Source organism: Podarcis erhardii (genome assembly GCF_964252035.2).
Source record: "Podarcis erhardii genome assembly, chromosome: 10".
NCBI lineage: Eukaryota > Metazoa > Chordata > Lepidosauria > Squamata > Lacertidae > Podarcis > Podarcis erhardii.
Window position 1 is genome coordinate 66,624,824 of NC_138500.1, and position 23,280 is coordinate 66,648,103.

General features: G+C 46.3%; 1 protein-coding gene across 1 annotated transcript in view; it reads left to right on the forward strand.

Moving 5' to 3' along the window:
• The first annotated feature begins 7,350 nt into the window (after window positions 1-7,350).
• CERK (ceramide kinase) overlaps window positions 7,351-23,280 on the forward strand; it is a 43,204-nt gene continuing 27,274 nt past the window's right edge. The window contains exons 1-2 of the mRNA XM_081877998.1: window positions 7,351-7,513; window positions 22,598-22,711. Of these exons, the coding sequence (XP_081734124.1) occupies window positions 7,366-7,513; window positions 22,598-22,711 (262 nt within the window). The 5' untranslated portion in view covers window positions 7,351-7,365. The remainder of the gene's footprint in view (window positions 7,514-22,597; window positions 22,712-23,280) is intronic.

Here is a 23,280-nt window from a genome sequence, read left to right on the forward strand (position 1 = left end):
TGAAGCGTATGTAACCCGAGGTACCACTGTATTAAGAATTTTATGTTGTAGGGCACTTTGTGATCTTTGTATGAAGGGCATACCCCCCAACCACCCCAATTTGACCAGGACATCCCAGAATGACAGAAGCCATCCCAGCTTCTGACTGGATCTCTGAATGTCCCATTAGGGGGTGCAAAATTGTTAGGGGTGCAAAACTTCAACACCCGGTGCTGCCTCAATACAGCTGCGGGCTCCACTGAAAACGGCTTCTCCATGCGAACCAGGAAGTGACCTCTCCATGCAACGGAATGACTCTTCTTATCTCTACTGCTGCAATCTCCTGGGTGACGCAAAAGCCATTAGGCAGTTGAATTAGCATGAGTACTCCGTCAGTTTCCCACTCCTCTGTGCAGCCCCACGTGCAGGCAACCCACGCTATGCCACTGGGTGCATTTATCTGAGCAAGGGGGCAGGGAGGCATTGGTGTGGGGCGGATTTTAAGTGTGTTGAGGGGCTGGGTCATGTCCCGATTTTCATCAGCAGGATGTTGGAAGGGTGTGGAAGGGTAGTATATAAATGTAATAAACAGACCGAAAGCAGCATGTGGGGATTAGCATGCCTTCTTCCTGGTGGAGAAAAACTGCATTTATGTGCTACAAGCAGGCATTTGTGTACTGACATATACTCGGAGTCGAGAGTGGGTTTCATGCTCTTTATTCAGCTCATAGTGGTGAGGAGGAATGGAAGTTCCCCCAGAATGTCTGCTTTATATACATTATTTACACAATGGGCCCCACGTGATTGGCTAATTCCGGGATTCGCCTGTAGGCCAATCAGGTTGCGGATTAACTTCCACCAGGAGTTGGATTGGGTGGCTTCTGTGGACCAATCAGACTGCTGCATTCGGGACCCTATTGTTCTAGGACCAATCAGACTGCTTCATTCTGAATCCTATTGTTCTAGGACCAATCAGACTGCTGCCTTTTGGATCCTATCCAACTCAGTACATAACATGTACGCAGCCTAGGTCCGGTGAACTTCCTTCTTCCCAGCTTTTCTCTGTCCACAAGGCAAGGAGCTGATTCTACTTTTGAAGGCTCCCCCACCCCCCAGCAAGTTAGAACCTTGATTGTGTGGGGTTCTAACACTCCTCACAGGAGTCTCCACAGCTAGAGCCAGTTCCCCTCTGCAGACATTTATTGCGTCCCATTGTGTGGAGAGAACTGAACACCTGGGCCATTAGGAGGGAATGTGATGGGAGGGAGGAATGGCAAGGGACCTCATGCTGTCTTCACCATGCAATGAAAAGTTTACAAAAAGCTTGGCCTATCACTCAACATCCTAAAAACCAAAGTGCTGCACCGACAAGCACGAAACAACCCCTCTGCAGTGCCACAAATCCAACTGAATGGTGGAACGTCGGAAAATGTCGATCACTTCTCCTAAATGAACAGTTATCTTTCCACAAGGTCTGCCATTGATGCCAAAATCCAGCATCGCCTGAGCTCTGTGAGTACAGCTTTCTCCTGATTGAAGTGTTTGAGGACCGGGACATTAGCAGGGAAACCAGAATGCTTGTTTACAAAGCTATTGTACTACCAACCTTACTGTGTGCTTGTGAAACATGGACCACTTATAAACGCCATCTCCAACTCCTGGAAAGATTCCATCAGTGGTGTCTCCAAAAAAATGTACACATCGCTTGGGAAGACAGGCAAACTAATGCCAATGTACTGGAAGAAACAAAGATCACCAGTGTCAAAGCAATGATTCTTCAACATCAACTTCGTTGGACTGGTCATATTGTGCGGATGCCTGATGATCGTCTTCCAAAGCAACTACTCTATTCCGAATTAAAAAATGGAAAGGGTTAGAAATTCTTGCTTCAGCATCGGTAAATTAATGAAATGAAAATTAAGGTACAAGAAGTCAAAGGTGGAATGATGAAATAACTTTATTATGTTTAAGCTAAAACATATAAGATTTGGGTTACAATAGTTTTGAAATTAGGCAACATGATAAAATGAAAGATACAATAAGCTTTGAAATAAGTTAACAAATTGCTGATATTTTGTATTACAGAGAATGCAGGGTTTGGAGGATGTGGGGAAGTCCAATAGATGTGCTGGAAAAAAGGATTATGGAAATTTGTAATTTCTCTACTGTATTTTTCTATTTCTGTCTTTATTTCTTTTTTCTGTATTTCATAAACTTAATAAAAATATTATAAAAAAAAATAAAAAATGGAAAGGGTAATGCTGGTGGTCAACAAAAGAGGTTTAAAGACTTTCTCAAGGTAAATCTAAGAAAATGTAGTATAAACACCGACAACTGGGAAACACTGGCCTGTGAGCGCTCCGATTAGAGAACAGCCTTTACCAAAGGTGTCATGGGCTTTGAAGACGCTCTAACTCAGGACAAAAAGGAGAAACATGCTAAGAGGAAGACATGCTTGGCAATCCCTCACTGTGATCAACTCCTACCCGGAAATCTATGTCCCCACTGTGGAAGGACTTGTGGATCCAAAATTGGCCTCCACAGTCATAGACTCACTGTTAAGACCATGTTCATGGAATACAATCTTACTTGGCTATGAGTGATTGCCAAAGAAGAAAGAAGCAGCAGCAATGCAAAGCATGTGAGAAGGAACACCTTAATAGGGCTAATGCCTGATCTTAATCCCATTAAAGCTGTAAACAGAGACTTCCGTATAGATTCTCTTTAGCATCTCACTCCGCCTCTTAGGGGCACTTACAAGCTTTGAAAGGGAAAGGCTGTTGCTGAAACCTCAGCGGATCATATTCGACTGTGGTATTTGCAACCACAGGAAAGCAAATTATCTCCTGGATCCGTTCCCAGGCCCTCTGCTATGTCAATAGCTTTCCCTCAATTGCCTTTCACTTAAAATGAAAATGGCATGAATAAGAGGCTGGAATCCCTCTTGACAGGGATTTGTTGGGGGCTCTTCCTCAACCCAGACGAGGCTATTTCCAATAATCGCTATGCTATTTTAAAAGACGGCTAAAAACCGTTCAGAGGAGCGCTCACAGTGAGTAATGCCGCTCATTGATCAAAGGACATTTCACATACACTTATAGACTGTCCGGTTTTTCCCTGCGTGCTGATCAGTGAAAAGCAGCTTAGAATGGTTTTTGGCATATGAAGTCAGAATGAATTTGACTCTACATACCTCCTGTGGGCTTGGCGTGGGTTTCCTACATCCTTTCATCTTAAGTCTTCTTTTCTCATTCATTGAGTTAGAGGGCTTTCAGAATAGAAAGATCCTGGCAATCGTCTAGCCCAGTTTTCCCCAGACTATGAGCCCAATGCAAACTAGTAAGTTGAACGAGAAAAATTTAGTGGCGTAAATGCTCTCAAGGAGCTCAAGGAACCCATCTGCAAAAGGAGACTTGGGGCAGATCCACACTTTACATTTCAACCACATTATCATCATCATCATCATCATTATTATTATTAGTAGTAGTAGTAGTATACTGCCCTATACCCACAGTCTCAGGGTTGTTACAACATAAAATCACAATAAAAAAGACAAAATATATAATAAAAATAAAAACAATAACACCCCCAACACATTTTTAAAGGGCATTGGATGTCAATCAGCCAAAGGCCTAGTTAAAAAGGAATGTTTTTGCCAGGCGCCTAAAGGTGTCCAATGAAGGCGCCAGGTGAACCTTCTGGGGAGAGCATTCCGCAAATGGGGAGCCACTGCAGAAAAGGCCCTGTTCTCGTGCTGCCACACTCCAGACCTCTTGTGGAGGAGGCACATGAAGAAGGGCCTCAGAAGATGATTTCAGGGTCAGGGTAGGTTCACATGAAAAGCACGATTCCATTATATATATGTAGGGATGAACGCAGAGTGGGGAGTGGGGTCCGGAGGGAGCACACTTCCCACCCGCAGGCAGCCACAGTCCGCCCGCACGTGTGACCCTGGGGTGCGTAGCATACTCCCCCTCACAGACAAAGCTACGGCTGTCTGAACATCGTTCCCTCTGTCTAACCTTTTGCGGTCTCAGTAGTCTGCGGTGCCCTGTCTGTAACCTTTGTCTCTGAGACCTTTTGTCTCCCTTGCCATACACTGTGCAAGGGGAAAATGACGCGGTGGAAACAGGTGCCAAAATAACTTTGTACCACCCCAAGATCTCGGGACCGGAAGATGTGTAAAGGTCACAGCCCAAAATGTATCTGCCTGGTTTGCATATTTGTCTCAATAAAAGGAGGCTCCAAAGGGCTGGCCGGCAGCTTGCTTCAGCTCACCTGTGCGCAGCTCACCTGCATTATCAACTCCTGCCTCATGTCCATCACTTCACATATATAGTTACAGATAGGTAGCCGTGTTGGTCTGCCATAGTCAAAACAAAAAATTCCTTCCAGTAGCACCTTAAAGACCAACTAAGTTAGTTCTAGGTATGAGCTTTCGTGTGCATGCACACTTCTTCAGATACACTGAAACAGAAGTCACCAGACCCTTCTATATAGTGAGAAGGTGGGGAGGGGTATTACTCAGAAGGGTGGTGGGAATGGGTGATTGGCAGATAGCTGTGATGAGCCTGTTGACGACTCTTAACGACTGCAGTAGGTCTTACAGGAAAAAGCAAGGGGTGTATCTGAAGAAGTGTGCATGCACACGAAAGCTCATACCTAGAACTAACTTAGTTGGTCTTTAAGGTGCTACTGGAAGGAATTTCATATATATATATATATATATATGGGTTTTTGAGGGTGCTGGGGAAAGTAGCCCTATAGGGCTAAATTGCAGCTCCCAGGATTCTTTGGAAGGAAATTGCATGATTGAAATGTAGATTGAATATGCTTTAAATATACAGTGTGGATCTGCCCTGGGTCTGCTGTATATATATTGTCACAGTTCACTCCTCTGGCTTGTCTCCTCTCAATTAGCATTAGCTAGGGATGAGTAATGATGCAGAAGGTCTGAATGGCATGACTGGATTATGCAAGGATTTCTGTCCTCAGAGGATGATACCCACTACCTCTCAGCGCAAGTGATTTCACTAGGCTTGCCTCCTTCCAAGCAGGAAGATGACGGGTGTTACAAACCAGAAGCGAGTGACAGTGACACATCAGTTGCCACCCACCTATGTGAGCAAGCCCCAATGGGCTTAGCCTGGTTGCTCTGACAGTGCCAGACAGCAGCAGTGCCCTGATTAGCACTGGGACATTCTAGAGTGTTAGTACCTACAATGCCCCAGTGGGGAATTTAAATGGTTGCAGTGATGTAGTGTGGTTTGCCAGCAAGGCAAGTCTGGTGCCACCTCTGCAGCGATGAGGTTTCCTTCATAGTCAACCCCCTGCAATTTAAAATCACCTTCCTGTTGTTGTTTTTTTAAAAAACTGTGCATTTAATTCAGCATTGTTAAGACATGAAAAAACTGAAGAAACCCACAAACCCACACACAAAAACTTGCTACGCCACATGCCAGCTGGGACAAGCTCTAGGCTGGCTTAGCTGATGGACCCCATTATGTGGGGGGAGTAAGATTGCAAGCAGGAAAGCGAAAGCTGAACAAGCCCATCTCACTGGATAGCAGTTGACGTTTGTATCAAGCGCCACGTCTCAAGGGCTGCCACAAAGGCCCAGACAAGAAGAACGTATTGGGATTGCTAAACCGAGGAACCAAATCAGAATGCATCTTGCAAAACATGAAACTGAGCTAGTTCCTGAAAGTAATATGGCATCTTGAGCCTCATCTGTTACTCAAAGCTGTTCCACTTCCTTGTTGCATCCTGCGTGTTGTCAGATCCTCGACAGTCTGCATCAGGTTGGCAAACATTGGTGGCGTCAAATTTAGCAGTGCTCTTTGGCGGATTCTAAATTTAATGGACAGGGAAGTGGGGTGTCACAAGAGAATTTGTCACCGACCTACGCTGAGGCACGGTGTCTCTTTCCCAGCCTTGAAATAAGATGTAGCTGAATTTGGCAGGCTTTTATATGGGTTAATTTATTTGGGTTCCTGATTCTTTCCACCCTATAATCAGCAGCAATCCCTGGATGTCTGTATGAGTTTCAGCTTGTTGTAGCCCAGGCATAGGCAACCTTTGGCCCTCCAGATGTTTTGGACTACAATTCCCATCATCCCTGACCACTGGTCTTGTTAGCTAGGGATCATGGGAGTTGTAAGCCAAAACATCTGGAGGGCCAAAGGTTGCCTATGCCTGGCCTATGCATGTTCTAGCCTTATCCTGACTTGAAACTTTTTGTATGTTTTGAATCATGATTGTATGATGATAATGATGATTTTATTATCTTTTCCCCCCTCCTCTGCTAAACCACTTGGAGGTTGTTGTCATTTTTCTACAATCAAGAGGCATATAAATGTTTCGGGAGAAACAAACAAACAATAAAATAAAATAGTTGCCCTCTCCTTTTCTCCTTAAAGGAGACTAAGCTGCTTCTGGCGAACCAGAGCAGTGCACGGAAACTCCGTTTACCTTCCCCCTGGAGCGGTACCTATTTATCTACTTGCACTTTGACGTGTTTTTGAACTGCTAGGTTGGCAGGAGCAGGGACCGAGCAATGGGAGCTCACCCCGTCAAGGGGATTCGAACCGCCGACCTTCTGATCAGCAAGTCCTAGGCTCTGTGGTTTAACCCACAGCGCCACCATTTGTTGTAAGCCGCCCAGAGTTTCTGGGGTAACCCACTCAGATGGGTGACATATAAATAATAAATATATTGTCATATTATTATTATTATTATTATTATTATTATTATTATTATTATTATTATTATTTCCTTACACTGCTGGCGCACTCTCCTTCCTTGGAGTTTTTTAAAGCAGAGCTTGGCTGGCCACCTGCCCTGGATGCTCCAGTTGAGAACGCTGCCACTTCAGGGGGTTGGTCTAGATGGCCCTTGGGGGTCCCCTTCTACGTCGGGCCCATTGCGAAGATTCCCCACCCCCACCCCCCACCTCGAGATTCGCCTTCCTCCTCCCTCTTCCTCCTCCTGCCGTCGAAAAACCAAAGGGAAGAAAAAGTAGTGAGGGCAACTCCGGTTGAGGGCAAGAGGCGGCGGCGGCTTCATCGGCGGCCGCTGGGCTTGCGCGAACTCACCTCCCCCCCCTCCCTTCTCCCCCCCCCCCACTCGCCGCCGCTACCCACGCGCATGCTCCGTGGGATGGGACCTGCGAAAATTCTGAAGGATAACAGATTCTAAAATGCCAGGCTGGGCAGAGGCGCGCGCGCAGGCGGACTGAGCGGCGGCGGCGGCGGCGGCGCCAGGCAGCCTCGCCATCCTCGCCGGGCCGCGCCAGCCAGCGAGCGAGGGCCGCCCTCCGTCAGCCGCGATGCCGCTCGGGCGGAGGCAGCAGCTGCCGGAGCCCCGCTGAAGGGGACCGGAGCCACCATGGGCGAGAGGTCCCCGCCTCCGGCTGGCCGGCGGACCCGGCTCGTCTCCTCGCTGGTGCTGGGGCAGCGCGCCTGCGAGGTCGCCCTGGACCCGGAGAGAGGCGCCTTGGAGTGGACCGAGCAGCCGCAGCCGCGCGGGGGGAGAGGTAAGGACGCTTTTTGGGGGGGAGAGGGGGCTCCGAGCCATGTGCAGAGTGCCCACCACCAGCTAGGAACTGCCACTTTCCCCCTTAGGGCAGCAACAACAACAAAAGGAACCTCGGTGTTTTTCAGGGTTCCGAGCCATGTGCAGAGTGCCGCTCTCTCCCTCCCGGTGCTCCAGACACTGCCGTTTCCCGTGGTGGGGGTGCTTTCGGAATCAGGGCTCCGGGCCATGTGCAGAGTGCCGCCGCCGCCTCACTCCTCACCTCCAAGACGCTGCCGCTTTCCTCTCTCCTTTTCAAGTTAAGGCGTGGTGGTGGTGGCGCTTTCGGGATCAGGGTTCCGAGCCATATGCAGAGTGCCGCTCTCTCCCTCCCGGTGCTGAAGACACTGCCGGCTTCCCCTCTTTTCAAGTCAAGGTGCTTTTGGAATCAGGACTCCGAGCCATGTGCAGAGTGCCGCTCCCATCCCACCACCAGCTAGGAACTGCCACTTCTCCCTTAGGTAAAACAACAACAAGGCGGACTTTCAGAGGAACTTCTGGGCCCTCCCCGTTTTCACCCCTTTTCAAGTTAAACAATGGTTGTTGTTGTGATGTTTTTGGAGTTAGGGTTCTGAGTCATGTGCAGAGTGCCGCTCCCAGCCCACCACCAGCTAGGAACTGCCACTTTCCCCCTTAGGGCAGCAACAACAACAAAAGGAACCTCGGTGTTTTTCAGGGTTCCGAGCCATGTGCAGAGTGCCGCTCTCTCCCTCCCGGTGCTCCAGACACTGCCGTTTCCCGTGGTGGGGGTGCTTTCGGAATCAGGGCTCCGGGCCATGTGCAGAGTGCCGCCGCCGCCTCACTCCTCACCTCCAAGACGCTGCCGCTTTCCTCTCTCCTTTTCAAGTTAAGGCGTGGTGGTGGTGGCGCTTTCGGGATCAGGGTTCCGAGCCATATGCAGAGTGCCGCTCTCTCCCTCCCGGTGCTGAAGACACTGCCGGCTTCCCCTCTTTTCAAGTCAAGGTGCTTTTGGAATCAGGACTCCGAGCCATGTGCAGAGTGCCGCTCCCATCCCACCACCAGCTAGGAACTGCCACTTCTCCCTTAGGTAAAACAACAACAAGGCGGACTTTCAGAGGAACTTCTGGGCCCTCCCCGTTTTCACCCCTTTTCAAGTTAAACAATGGTTGTTGTTGTGATGTTTTTGGAGTTAGGGTTCTGAGTCATGTGCAGAGTGCCGCTCCCAGCCCACCACCAGCTAGGAACTGCCACTTTCCCCCTTAGGGCAGCAACAACAACAAAAGGAACCTCGGTGTTTTTCAGGGTTCCGAGCCATGTGCAGAGTGCCGCTCTCTCCCTCCCGGTGCTCAAGACACTGCCGTTTCCCGTGGTGGGGGTGCTTTCGGAATCAGGGCTCCGGGCCATGTGCAGAGTGCCGCCGCCGCCTCACTCCTCACCTCCAAGACGCTGCCGCTTTCCTCTCCCCTTTTCAAGTTAAGGCGTGGTGGTGGTGGCGCTTTCGGGATCAGGGTTCCGAGCCATATGCAGAGTGCCGCTCTCTCCCTCCCGGTGCTGAAGACACTGCCGGTTTCCCCTCTTTTCAAGTCAAGGTGCTTTTGGAATCAGGACTCCGAGCCATGTGCAGAGTGCCGCTCCCATCCCACCACCAGCTAGGAACTGCCACTTCTCCCTTAGGTAAAACAACAACAAGGCGGACTTTCAGAGGAACTTCTGGGCCCTCGCCGTTTTCACCCCTTTTCAAGTTAAACAATGGTTGTTGTTGTGATGTTTTTGGAGTTAGGGTTCTGAGTCATGTGCAGAGTGCCGCTCCCAGCCCACCACCAGCTAGGAACTGCCACTTTCTCCCTTAGGGCAACAAAAGCCTCTGGTGTTTTTCAGGGCTCCGAGGCATGTGCAGAGTGTCACTCACCCCCACCCCCACCACTACGGAGCTGCCACTTCTCCCTTAGGTAAAAGAACAACAAGGGCGACTTTCAGAGGAACTTCTGGGCCTTCCCAGTTACCACCCCTTTTCAAGTTAAACAATGGTTGTTGTGATGTTTTTGGAGTTAGGGTTCTGAGCCACGTGCAGAGTGCCATCCCTTCCTCCCCACCAGCACTGCCAAGGAATTGTCACTTTCCCCCTTAGGTAAAAAAACATCAACTCAGTTGACTTTCAGAGGGACTTCTGGGCCTTCCCAGTTAAACACTGGTAGTTGTTGATTATGGTTGTTAAGTTGTTGTTGTTTTAAATTACATTTATACCCTGCCTCTGTCCTGCTAGGCGCCGGGTTGGCTTCAGTTCGGCAAGGTGCCACCGCCGAAAACCACGACCCAAAAGGCAATCGCCTTGTGTCCTCCACGTTGTTGGATTACAACCTCCCAACCTTCCTACCCAGCGTGGCCGAGGATGATGGGAGTTGTAGTCCATGAAGATCTGGGGGCCCAAGGCTGGGCAAGACTTTGAAGGCCATTGGGGAGCGCTGAGGATGCTTGGGAGCAGGGCAAGGGCTTCAGATGGCCTATTGTCACAACACAGGACTAGTCATTGTGCAAATATATGGGGGAAATATTAAGAAATTCCCATATACTTGGTTCACAAGTAGGTTCCCAGGTCTGAAGGCTACTACCATAGAGCGCTGAGAAACAGCTTTGGTTCGGACCGGTTTGAAACACTGTGCACCAGCTTTGCCGGGCGGTAGGCAGATCCGGCATCACTTAATAACTTTGCTTACCCCTGTACAGTGGTACCTCGGGTTACATACACTTCAGGTTACATACGCTTCAGGTTACAGACTCCGCTAACCCAGAAATAGTGTTCCAGATTAAGAACTTTGCTTCAGGATGAGAACAGAAATCGTGCTCTGGCGGCGCAGCGGCAGCAGGAGGCCCCATTAGCTAAAGTGGTGCTTCAGGTTAAGAACAGTTTCAGGTTAAGTACGGACCTCCGGAATGAATTAAGTACTTAACCCGAGGTACCACTGTATTGCCAATACAGCTATCTCTGAAAAATGGTTGAGCTACTTAACTCACACTGAGCCGTCTTGTTTGGTGGCCCATGATAATCAGCATAAGGCAGGGCCGGCCCAAGATATTTTGCCACTTGAGGCGAGCCACAAAATGGCACTCCCCTCCCTGCCAGGGGGGTAGCGATGAGTGAAGATCGACATCAGGAACAAGGTGGGGAATAAAGATCTACTTTGGGATCTGCTGCCCCTGTGGATCTTGCCGTCTGAGGCAGTCTTCTTGTCTCACCTTGCCTCATGGCTGGGCTGGCCCTGACATAAGGGCACCACTACAACTGCCCAGTTCAGACTTCTCTTGAAGTTGGGGCATGACTTCTCCCAAGCTGTGCAAGGAACTTCGTTCTCTTCTCATTAGTGTTTGCATCATCTGTCAGCATCACAGCCTGAAAGGTTTCACATTCCTGCTTAATATTTGCTAGTCAGATATGCGGGGAGGAGAGTCTGTGTGAATGAAAGATGTGCTGACGACGTCACTGGTTCTGAAAACTGCTATTACAAGTTCAGTGGCTGGCAACAGCTCCCAAGCCTTCTAAGAAAGCCACGCACTTCGTTTTATTTTTTACCGTTGGCTATGTTTGTATTTTAAATATTTGTAAAGTATTAGCAGTTTTTTGTTTTTTTTTTAAGAGTGAACACAGAGAGATTTGCACTGCTACGTACAGGGTGTTTGGACAATGGCTAGTAAAAGTTCTTTTACGATTGTCAGTCTTAAGCAGCTAATTGTCCCTGTTTGCCCATTACAGTAGGTCAACTTTTAAAAAATGGCCTGGCCTAGTTCAATGACAATTCTACATGCTGCACATCAGAACTGCAGTCTGTTGAGAGCCTGTTCACACAGTACAGTGGTACCTTGGGTTACAGACACTTCAGGTTACATATGCTTCAGGTTACAGACTCCGCTAACCCAGAAATATTACCTCGGGTTAAGAACTTTGCTTCAGGATGAGAACAGAAATCGTGCTCCAGCGGCAGCGGGAGGCCCCATTAGCTAAAGTGGTGCTTCAGGTTAAGAACAGTTTCAGGTTAAGAACGGACCTCCAGGACGAATTAAGTACGTAACCAGAGGTACCACTGTACAGTTTTTGACCACACAATAAATACAGTTTTTGACCTGGCATATGTTCCTATGTACAAACTTGTTTAAACCAGGCATTCGTTCTCAGTACGTTTCTGAGCACAATTCAAAGTGTTGGTGCTGACCTTGAAAGCCCTAAACGGCCTCGGTCCTGTATACCTGAAGGAGCGTCTCCATCTCCATTGTTCTGCCCGGACACTGAGGTCCAGCGCCGAGGGCCTTCTGGCAGTTCCCTCACTGCAAGAAGCCAAGTTACAGGGAATCAGGCATAGGGCCTTCTCGGTAGTGGCACCCGCCCTGTGGAACGCCCTCCCACCAGATGTCAAAGAGAAAAATAACTACCAAACTTTTAGAAGACATCTGAAGGCAGCCCTGTTTAGGGAAGCTTTTAACATTTAATAGGTTACTGTACTTTAGTGTTCTGTTGGAAGCCACCCAGAGTGGCTGGGGAAACCCAGCTAGATGGGTGGGGTATAAATAATAAATTATTATTATTATTATTACTACTATTATTATAAGCACCCCCACATCATAGATGAGGAACCTGTGGTCCTCAAGACATTGCTGGACCTCAGCTGACCTCAGCTCCAGCAACATGGCCAATGGGCACGGATGATGGGACTTGTAGTCCAACAATATATACAGGAGCCTTCTCCTCAGTTCCTTCCTGCAGCCCTAACCCCCTCTACTATTTTCACCCTTGGCCTTGACTCTGAACTCAGATCACGCAGCAGATCCTGCCGTTAAACTGCAGTTAAACTGGACATACCCAGAAATAAGTCCCATTGAGTTAAATAGGCCTTATTCCTGAGTAAGTATCAGACTGTTCCCTAACTCTCTTGCAGTGCACTGTGGACAGATCTGGGCCATCCTTTCAAGGTGACTCAGGTATGTTTGTTCTGCAAGGGCACGCAAAGCAATAATCATGCATCACATTTAAAGTCCCACACCCTCAGTCTTAGCCATGCCAGCCCTTGAACCTTCCGTCTTCCTGTCATCCCAGAAGCTTAGGAGCAGCTTGCAGGAAGTTGTGCCTTTCTAGATTACGATACACAAGGCAGTTTACAACAACAAAATATAACCTCGCCTCCCAGCACTGCCTCAGTTTACAGCTCCTCCCCACCGGCTGCTACTATCACAGCTCTCTTTTCGGGGCTTCTGGCTTCATAACAACCTCTCTTTCTTCTGTGCTGCAGTTAGACCAGGCTTCCTCAACCTTGGCCCTCCAGATGTTTTGAGGCTACAATTCCCATCATCCCTGACCACTGGTCCTGCTATCTAGGGATCATGGGAGTTGTAGGCCAAAAACATCTGGAGGGCCAAGGTTGAGGAAGCCTGAGTTAAACCAAAGTCAATGTGTTCTTTGTCTGTACCAAGAGCAGAGCCTTTCCTGCTGCAGCCCCAGTGCTATGGACACACCTTTCTGAGCAGGGGAGTCTGAGCAGCTGCTTCCTTTTCACAGCAAAAACACATTTGCTTCGATCGGTTTTTGGGTATTAACCACTCCTCTGCCCTGTTTTATTGCATCACTATTTCCAGTTTTGTATTCTAGTACAGTGGTACCTCGGTTTATGAACTTAATCCGTTCCAGCAGCCTGTTTTTAAACCAAAGTGTTCTTAAACCAAGGCGTGCTTTCCCTACAGCGGCTTCCCGCCGCCAGTGCCCTTCCACCGTTCGGCTTCCGAGGCAAAGTTTGCTAACCGGAACACCTACTTCTAGTTTTTTGCAGAGTTTGTTTGCTGAATAGTTCATGAATAGGGCTGTTCGTAGATGCAGGTACCGCTGTATTGTTATTGTTTTAGGACCCTCATACCTACGGGACCACCTCTCCTGATATGTCCCACGGAGGACCTTACGATCTTCAAACAAAAACACCTTGGAGATCCTGGGCCACAGGGAGGTTAGGCTGGCCTCAACCAGAGCCAGGGCTTTTTCGGCTGTGGCCCCGATCTGGTGGAACGCTCTGTCACAAGAGACTAGGGCCCTGTAGGACTTGACATCTTTCCGCAGGGCCTGCAAGACAGAGCTATTCCGCCTGGCCTTTGACCAAGGCACAGTCTGACCCCCTCCTTTGGTAATCCTCATAGAACTCTAGCCCAATGGTTGCCATCAATTTGATTCTGAATTGATTTTAGAATGAATTGATTTTAGAATGTATTTCAGTTAATTGATTGTGATTTTATGTAAACTGTGTTACTTTTATTGTTGTTAGCTGCTCTGAGCCCGGCTTCGGCTGGGGAGGGCGGGATATAAATAAATTATTATTATTATTATTATTATTATTATTATTATTATTAGCCGCTATGCAACTGACTTCACTGAATAACAGGACAGGCACATACCGTATTTTTCGCTCCATAAGACGCCCCTTTTGTCCTCCTAAAAAGTAAGGGGAAATGTCTGTGCGTCTTATGGAGTGAATGCGTGGTCCCTGGAGCCGAATTGCCCAGGGGCAAAAAGCAGATCATGCTTTTTTTTTTTTTTAGAAAGAGGGAAGGGGGTATTGAAACGAAGCTGCCGAGGAGCTGATCGACAAGGGATTGGAGGGGAGATAAGGGACGCTAGCGATAAAGGAGGCTTCCTGGGAGGGGGGAGGTAAAAGCCCATGGATCCTCAGGATTTTTGCATTGGGCTACCCCAAACTCACCGTCAAATCACATGTCTGTGGCCGCAGCATGAACCACAAATATCATACATTCACTGTTTTATTCAGAATATTTTTTTTCTTGCTTTCCTTCTCTAAAAACTAGGTGCGTCTTATGGTCAGGTGCGTCTTATGGAGCGAAAAACACGGTATTTCGTAACTCATATAAGGATAAATAATCTCATATGATCCATGACTTCTCCCAGAGTCCCAAGTCGATTTGAAGACAACTGGTTATTTCTCCTGCAGGGGTGCCTCCCCCTAGCCCACCTGGCTTTACCAAGGCTGCATTCCCTCTGAGGAAAGTGGATTGGGGCCACATAGAGACACCCCCATTCAGCTCCCTTGACTTTTATGCTCCATTTCTCAATGGCATCGTACGGAAATAATAGCCAACCAGAGAAGCAAAGAGTTCTATCCCTGCTTTGCCAGATCTGCTGGCTTCTGTACTGCTGAGGAAGCGAAATACAATGCCAATCAGGCTTGTCAAGCAGGAACAGAGCATTCTGCTTTACCTGCTGAGGAGGCAGCGAGCAGGGAAGAGGGACTGGTTTATGAAGAGTGCAAGGGGCCCGATCCAGATTTGGCCTGAAGCTGGAGGTTCTCTCACAACCCACTAAAGCTGAGGTCTCTTTGGCCTCCCACCTTTCTGCTGCATCCATCCATTAGGGAAGCTTTTAATGTTTAATAGATTATTGTATTTTAATATTCGGGCCAGCCAGATGGGCGGGGTATAAATAATAATAATAATAATAATAATAATAATAATAATAATAATAATAATAATAATTATGGGTAGAGGCATTGTAGCAGGCTGGACTAGATGACCGCTGGGGTCCCTTCCAAATCCACAGTTCTATGATTCTAACCAGGGTGGATGTGATTTAAATCAAATTGATTTAAATCACTAGTCAGTAAGACTTGATTTACCGTATTTTTCCATGTATAAGACTAGGTTTCCCCCCTAAAAAATAATGTCAGAAAATAGGAGGCATCTTATACAAAGATACATCTCCCCCCATTTTTACGATACGATACGATACGATATGATACGATACGATATCTTTATTGTCATTGTCCCTTGCGGAACAATGAAATTGAAAAACTACATAAAACTACATAAAAACTACATAAAACTACCACAAAACTACATAAAACTACATAAAACTACATAAAACATTCAAAAACCCCTACAAAACTCTAAAACCCCATTTTAAAATACACTGTACTACAGAGACCCCTTATGCTGCGTTTAGAACCAGAATTGCATTAGCATAGAAACTGTTTTTCAGACGGCGAGTCCTGGCCTTTATAACCCTATACCTTCTTCCAGAAGGCAGAAGCTGAAAGAGATAATTTCCGGGGTGCGTACTATCATGTGTTACCTCTGCCGCTTTCTTATGGCACCTGGCAGCATAGATTTGATCTAAAGTGGGAAGAGTGCACCCAATAATTCTCTCTGCAGTCTTTACAACCCTGGATAGCATTGTTTTTTCCGGGGCCGTGCAGCTCCCAAACCACACGCACAGACCATTTTCTTAAATCGGGGTCCCCCCAAATATACATGGGGGCGTTTTATAGACAGAAAAATACAGTAAATCTCCCCCTCCCCCTCTTTTTTACAGAAACCCTCATTCTTGCTGGTATCAGCTTATTATTTGCAACCAGATGAAGGTTATTGGAATAATAAATTTTCAGAGTAGTTTTTACAGTTATATCAAAAATTACTGATTTGGTTATGCTATTAGAAATAAGCAGACAGATAATTATGAAATTATTCTGAGGTTTAATAAGTTATCTGTTTATATTTGCACAACTTTCCTGCTGTACTTTATTGGAAGGAGAAGAAGAATCATTTCCTGAATAACAATTTAAACAATTTATTTACCTAAAACAATAACATTATAGCATATGTATCCATGTTTGTTAACAGATGTGGTTAAACAATTTTTTTTTATAAAAATACCAGACTGAATTTTAGCACACATGAAAAACTTAAATCCATATTTCCTGATGAATAGCCTTTGGTCTATAATGTAACTTAAATAGAAAACTATCTTTAGAGAGAAAAAAATCATCCAAAAGCATTTTATTTTAAAAATCTAACTTGAATCAAAAAGTTCCAATTTAAATTTTAAAAAATCCAATTTAAATTTTAAAAATCCGATTTAAATTTAAGAAATCTGATTATTTATTTATTTATTTTTATTGATTATTTATTTATGATATTTTTTTAATCATTGATTTTTATCCACTCTGGTCCTACCTGCCCTTCCCAGCCCAGCAAACATCTGCTGTCTGAAGTGATCATCTCACTGTGCCTAATGATAGGGCTGGAAATTGGGGCTGCAGAAATTTTGACATGCCACTGGCATTCTGTTAGATAAAAATATCTTAAAAGCCAGAGAACAGGCTTCATTTGTTTTCTGTCCTTCCCTCTCTCTCTTTTAAATATCTCTATGGCCTCTTCAAGTAACTGTAGAAGACCTCTCTGCTTCGCTTGTTCATTTTATATCAATACTTTCAAATCCACCTTAAGCTTTGTGTGTCAATAAGTGGTGAAATGTCAGGACTGCTGAATATGGCCTTTCTTAATGAACTTGAGAACCTGACCTACTTCTGGAGCTATTTAACTCAACATTTTAAAAGATTTGTAACGCTACTCCTCCTCAATCTTCATCTGATCGGGCCATTGCAGGAAACAGGAAGCTCTCCTTTTGCAACCAAAAATACATTGAAAGAGAACCGACGAACCCACAAGCGAGACAACGCGAGGCTTTGGGAACGAGAGAAAAAGTCCTCTGCAATAATAAAGTGCACTGCTGCATGCTTTGATATCCTGCCAAAATAAGCATTGTTTACCTGAGGAAGATTAATACATAAGGGAAGTATCAGTTGATGAGCTGTCTGGTGAGACTGGCCGCTTACATAACAGGAAGCCCTGTAACACAACACAGCCCTATGCAGTCAGTCAAGAATAAAAAGGTAAAGGGGGGAAAATAGGTCAAATCAAGAGTGAAGGCCTTTTGTAATAGGGAGATTTACGCTTACGTAAGCTTGAACGGCATTGCATCACCAACCCCTTAAATAGTGCCAGGCTTGCCAAAAACATCAGTGTCTGTAGTCCCCACCCCCACCCCTTGGACAGGGGTGAGGAATCTCTGGTCTTCCAGATGTTGTTAGACTCCATCTTCCATCAGCCATTGTCTGCACAGCCAATGGCCAGGTTGTCAACAGTGAAACCACATCTGGAGGGCCACAGTTTCCTCCACCCCCAGACAGTGTTCAAAATTACCCAGGTGCCAGTTTCATTTGTGGGACGCGGGTGGCGGTGTGGGTTAAGCCACAGAGCCTAGGACTTGCCAATCAGAAAGTCGGCGGTTCGAATAACCACGATGGGGTGAGCTCCTGTCGCTCAGTCCCTGCTCCTGCCCACCTAGCAGTTCAAAAGCACATCAAAGTGCAAGTAGATAAATAGGTACCACTCCGGTGGGAAGGTAAACGGCGTTTCCGTGCTTCTCTGGTTCGCCAGAAGCGGCTTAGTCATGCTGGCCACATGACCCGGAAGCTGTACGCCGGCTCCCTCGGCCAATAAAGCGAGATGAGCGCTGCAACCCCAGAGTCGGCCACGATTGGACCTAATGGTCAGGGGTCCCTTTACCTTTACCTTTAGGCTCATTTAGAAATGTAGAGATTATAGTACAGTGGTACCTCAGGTTACATACGCTTCAGGTTACAGACTCCGCTAACCTAGAAATAGTACCTCGGGTTAAGAACTTTGCTTCAGGATGAGAACAGAAATCGGGCTCTGGTGGCGCGGCGGCAGAGGGAGACCCCATTAGCTAAAGTGGTGCTTCAGGTTAAGAACAGTTTCAGGTTAAGAACGGACCTCCAGAACGAATTAAGTACTTAACCCGAGGTACCACTGTAAATCTTTTGTGGGTGTTGTCCTTTCCCCCCCAATAAATGATGTTTGTTTGTTTGTTTGTTTGTTTGTTTGTTTGTTTGTTTGTTTGTTTATACCCTGCCCATCTGGCTGTGCTTCCTCAGCCACTCTGGGCGGCTTTCAACAAAAGATTAAAAACATGATAAAACTTCAAACATTAAAAACTTCCCTACACAGGGCTGTCTTCAGATGTCTTCTAAATGTTAGATAGTTGTTTATCTCCTTGACATCTGGTGGGATAGTGTTCCACAGGGCGGGCGCCACCACCAAGAAGGCCCTCTGCCTGGTTCCCTGTAACTTGGCTTCTCGCAGTGAGGGAACTGCCAGAAGGCCCTCAGCGGTGTATGAAAACCAGGAGCTGGCCCTAGGCATGACATAAGTATAGAATAATGATTACGATAATGAATAGCTGAGGCAAATAATTTATGGACCATCATCATCATCATTATCATTTGTGTGTGTATCTGTCCCACCAATCCCTGAGATTTCTACAAGTTTCTCAGAGCGGGTTACGTAGATTTTGGAGTCAACTTGCTCTCCATCTAGTGGACCTGCCAAGGATACGTTAAGGGATCAGCCTCAGGCACTTCAAATTCTTACTTTGGATCGCTGTTCCAGTTTTTGTGATCATTGGTGCTCATTTTATCACGTGTTACTTTTACATGTTGCTTCGTTAGCAGGATTGCAGAATAGGACTAACACGTTTTTGGAAATATAGTATTTATTGTTGATAACGCGCTTTGCATCAAAGGCAGAATTGCGCCGGGTTCCTTGAAAGCGATTAAACATATTGTTATGATTTTGATGGGTGGGGAGGGAAGACCCCCCGCTAAACCTTGGGTAGGCAAACTAAGGCCCGGGAACCGGAGCCGGCCCTACCTCCTTCTAAATCCAGCCCATGGACAGTCCGGGAATCAGCATGTTTTTACATGAGTAGAATGTGTCCTTTTATTTAAAATGCATCTCTGGGTTATTTGTGGGGCCTTTCTGGTGTTTTTATATGAGTAGAATGTGTGCTTTTTATTTAAAATGTACCTCTGGGTTGTTTGTGGGGCCTGCCTGGTGTTTTTACCTGAGTAGAATGTGTCCTTTTATTTAAAATGCATCTCTGGGTTATTTGTGGGGCATAGGAATTCGTTCATTCTCCTCCCCCTCCCCCAATATGGTCACCCCCCTCCATAAGGTTTGAGGGACAGTGGACCAGTGGAAAAGTTTGCTGACTCCTGCCCTGAACCCAGTAAATGAATGAACGTCAGAATCGAGTTAATATTTGATAGGATTGCCATGTATCTGGAATTTCCCAGACACAGCCGGTATTCAGCCTTCGTGAACAGCGTCTGGGTGGAAATCGCTGAAATGTCTGGGAAAATCTGGACGCAGGGCAGCCCAGACACTTCTGTGTCCAGATTTTCACTTTTTGAAATATAGCAACCCTATACTTGGAGTTTTAGAGAAATACAGTGGAGAAATACAGGCTGAGCTTCCTTTGCAAGCCAGGGCCTCACCTGGGATAGAGGTGTTAACAAAATAATAATAATAATAATAATAATGAAATCCTTGGTCCTGGGCAAACAGAGGTTGGCAAGGTGATGGGATTTATAGGAGCGATAACAGGAAATGTGTGCTGGGAAGAAGAAGGGAGAAGAAGAAAAAAGACTTTGGCAGGCTGGCAGAGATGGCTTGAGCTCCAGTGCTGCACTGTGGTGGGAAACAACCCCTCTTGAATTGACTGTGTTGCAAGTTCCATGCTCCCTCCCTCCCAACTCTGGTGTAAATATGTGAATAAATTATATTTCTTAAAGCTGCGACAGTCTCTGCCATGTCTTGCTACTCAGAGTGCCTGGAATCTTGGCACAGATTGTGGATGGCATCCAACCTTTGTAACAATATTTTGGAAGCAAAGGGTTTTCCCTCATCTGGCTTGAAGGGAAACATCTGTATAAAGGGAGAGACCTGCTTTCTGCCTTAGAGGACTTGCACAGTCAGATGCATGACATTACAGTGGTACCTTGGGTTACATACGCTTCAGGTTACAGATGCCGCTAACCCATAAATAGTGCTTCAGGTTAAGAACTTTGCTTCAGGATGAGAACAGAAATTGTGCTCTGGTGGCGCGGTGGCAGCCAGAGGCCCCATTAGCTAAAGTGGTGCTTCAGGTTAAGAACAGTTTCAGGTTAAGAACGGACCTCCAGAACGAATTAAGTACTTCACCCGAGGTACCACTGTATTATCATCATCATCATCATTATTACAGTGGTACCTTGGTTCTCTAACATAATCCGTTCCGGAAGTCTGTCCAACTTCCAAACTTCCTGCACTCAAGCGAAAGCTGTGTTGGCCGTTCAGCTTCCGAAAAACGGAACACTTACTTCCGGGTTTTCAGCATTCAGGAGCTGATTTGTTCGTCAACTAAGCCATTTGAGAGCCAAGGTTCCACTGTATTATTATTATTATTATTATTATTATTATTACTGTATTTGTAATGGTTATATGGGGTTGCTCGTGCGTAAGTTGCCGCCACTCCTGGCTAGGTGGCCTGGTTAAACCTTTCCTGACTGGACAGCCCTTCACTTCGTGGCTGTTCAGTTGCTGGCAGAATCCGTCAGTCGGCGTTTCTTGAACCTCTTCCAGCAAAGAAGCTCTTTGACGCCGAGTCGCTGCCTACTTTCCCTGCGCAGAAGTCTTCTGCGCAGGGTGGGTTTGGGCAGCAGAGGACCTGTGCTCCCCTCGCTGGTCTCCTGCGAAGAGTCCTGGAGCCTCCTCTCTGCTTCCCCCATCGGCCCCCCTCTATCCCTGGTGTAGCGCTGATTATCTTCCCCAGTCGGAGACCTGCCTCTCTCCTTGCTTGGCCCCTCTCCAGCATCGCTGTGGAGCCTCGCCTCCTCCGCTAGTTGCGATGGCAGTTCCCTGACATTATTATTATTACCCGCCTTTTCCTCAGACCAGGAATCAGCTTACAGATAAAATAAAGTAAAGGTAAAGGGACCCCTGACCATTACGTCCGGTCGTGGCCGACTCTGGGGTTATATAGAAACTAAAAACATTGAAAAGACAGTCCATAAAATATAATGAAACACTCACAGAATGAAAACAGCACATATACTAAATATCTATCTATCTATTTATTTATTATTACAACAACAACAACACCACAGCACCAGCCCTTTCCTTTAAAAAAGTTAGTTTCTAAAAGCCTGTTAGAATAAGGTCTTCACCTGCCAGAAGAAGAACAACAAGCAGGAGCCAGCCTAATTTCTTTAGGTAGGGAGTTCTACAGTTTGGGAGCAGCCACCAAAAAGGCCCTGAACCCTATCTCCACAAAGTGTGAGGACTCTGAGGGTGGAGGGACTAAGAAAGGGGCCTCCATTGAAGATCTTGGCCCATGAAGGTTTGTTAGAGAGAGTACAATCATCTTGTATTCTCTAACTTGGTATAAAGTAGGTAGCCTCTCATATTTGTAGCATAAACCACTGAGCCTTGGGCTTGCCGATCAGAAGGTCGGTGGTTTTAATCCCCCTCATGGGGTGAGCTCCCGTTGCTCTGCCCCAGCTCATGCCAACCTAGCAGTTAACACGTCAAAGTGCAAGTAGATAAATAGGTACCACTCCGGCGGGAAGGTAAACAGCGTTTCCGTGTGCTGCTCTGGTTTCGCCAGAAGCGGCTTAGTCATGCTGGCCACACGACCCGGAAAAACCGTCTGCATACAAACATCGGCTCCCTCGGCCAGTAAAGCGAGATGAGCACCGCAACCCCAGAGTCATTCATGACTGGACTTGACTGTCAGAGGTCCTTTACCTTTACCTTTTTAATGCCGTCATTATGACTTGTCAAGCACCTTCTCTAAAAGTCTTTTGTTCTCAGAGAGTATCCTGAATATTCATGGTAGTTACCTCCCAATAAAATGTCACATCTTTCCATTACAGTGGTACCTCGGGTTACATACGCTTCAGGTTACATACGCTTCAGGTTACAGACTTCGCTAACCCAGAAATAGTGCTTCAGGTTAAGAACTTTGCTTCAGGATGAGAAGAGAAATCGCGCTCTGGCGGCGCGGCGGCAGCAGGAGGCCTCATTAGCTAAATTGGTGCTTCAGGTTAATAATAATAATGATGATGATAATAATAATAATAATGATTTTATTATTTATACTCTGCCCATCTGGCTGCGTTTCCCCAGCCACTCTGGGTGGCTTCCAAAAAAATATTAAAGAACAGTTTCAGGTTAAGAACAGATCTCTGGAACGGATTAAGTACTTAACCTGAGGTACCACTGTACTGCATTTTGGTCCGGCCTTTATACCTGCATGTCGAATCGTATCTCTTAATTTTTCGCATTTTCTTCTAGAAGCAGAAGCCGAAGCACTCTGATACTGTGTAGATCTTCCTCACAACACTGCTCTATCTCTTTTTCGCAGAGAGCTGTGCCGTGCCCATATCTGAGATTATTGCTGTCGAGGAAACAGAAATCGATAAGAAACAATCTAATAGTGGGAAATGGCAGAAAATGGCAAAGCCGCATGCATTCACAGGTAAAACACAACAGCAGCACCGTTTTTTAAAAACACCTGTTTGCTAAATGTTTGCAATATTCTTCCAAGCGGTGAGAGAAATCTTACCACTCATCTGCTTTCTTGGATTTCTCGCCAGGAAATCGTTTGGAGTAAGTTACCACTTGGCATAACATAATCTGTATTCCACCCTCACCTACCCTCAATTCTGAGTGGAGAAATTGTCGCAAAACTACTCTGATTTCAACTGCAGAACACAATAGCATCATTAACTACCATACCCTTCTGCGTATCTTGCAGAAAACAGTCCTTTGGGGGCATATTAAGGGAAAGCAAGCAATAAATGGTTTTGAATTTGTCTTTTGAATATGCCTGGACTTAGTGTGTGTGAATTTTCACCACACACAACCTTCAAATTATAGGGCATTATTAAGTGCTTTAAAATAGCGACAGAAAGAAAATAGCTTTCACATGTGCTCCATATTTTATGTACATATAATTTATAAGAGTTTTTTTAAATTGATGGCATAGCTATAAACTTAACCAAGGGTTTATTGATTGCTCAAATGCCCAAAGTGTGTGTTTGTTTT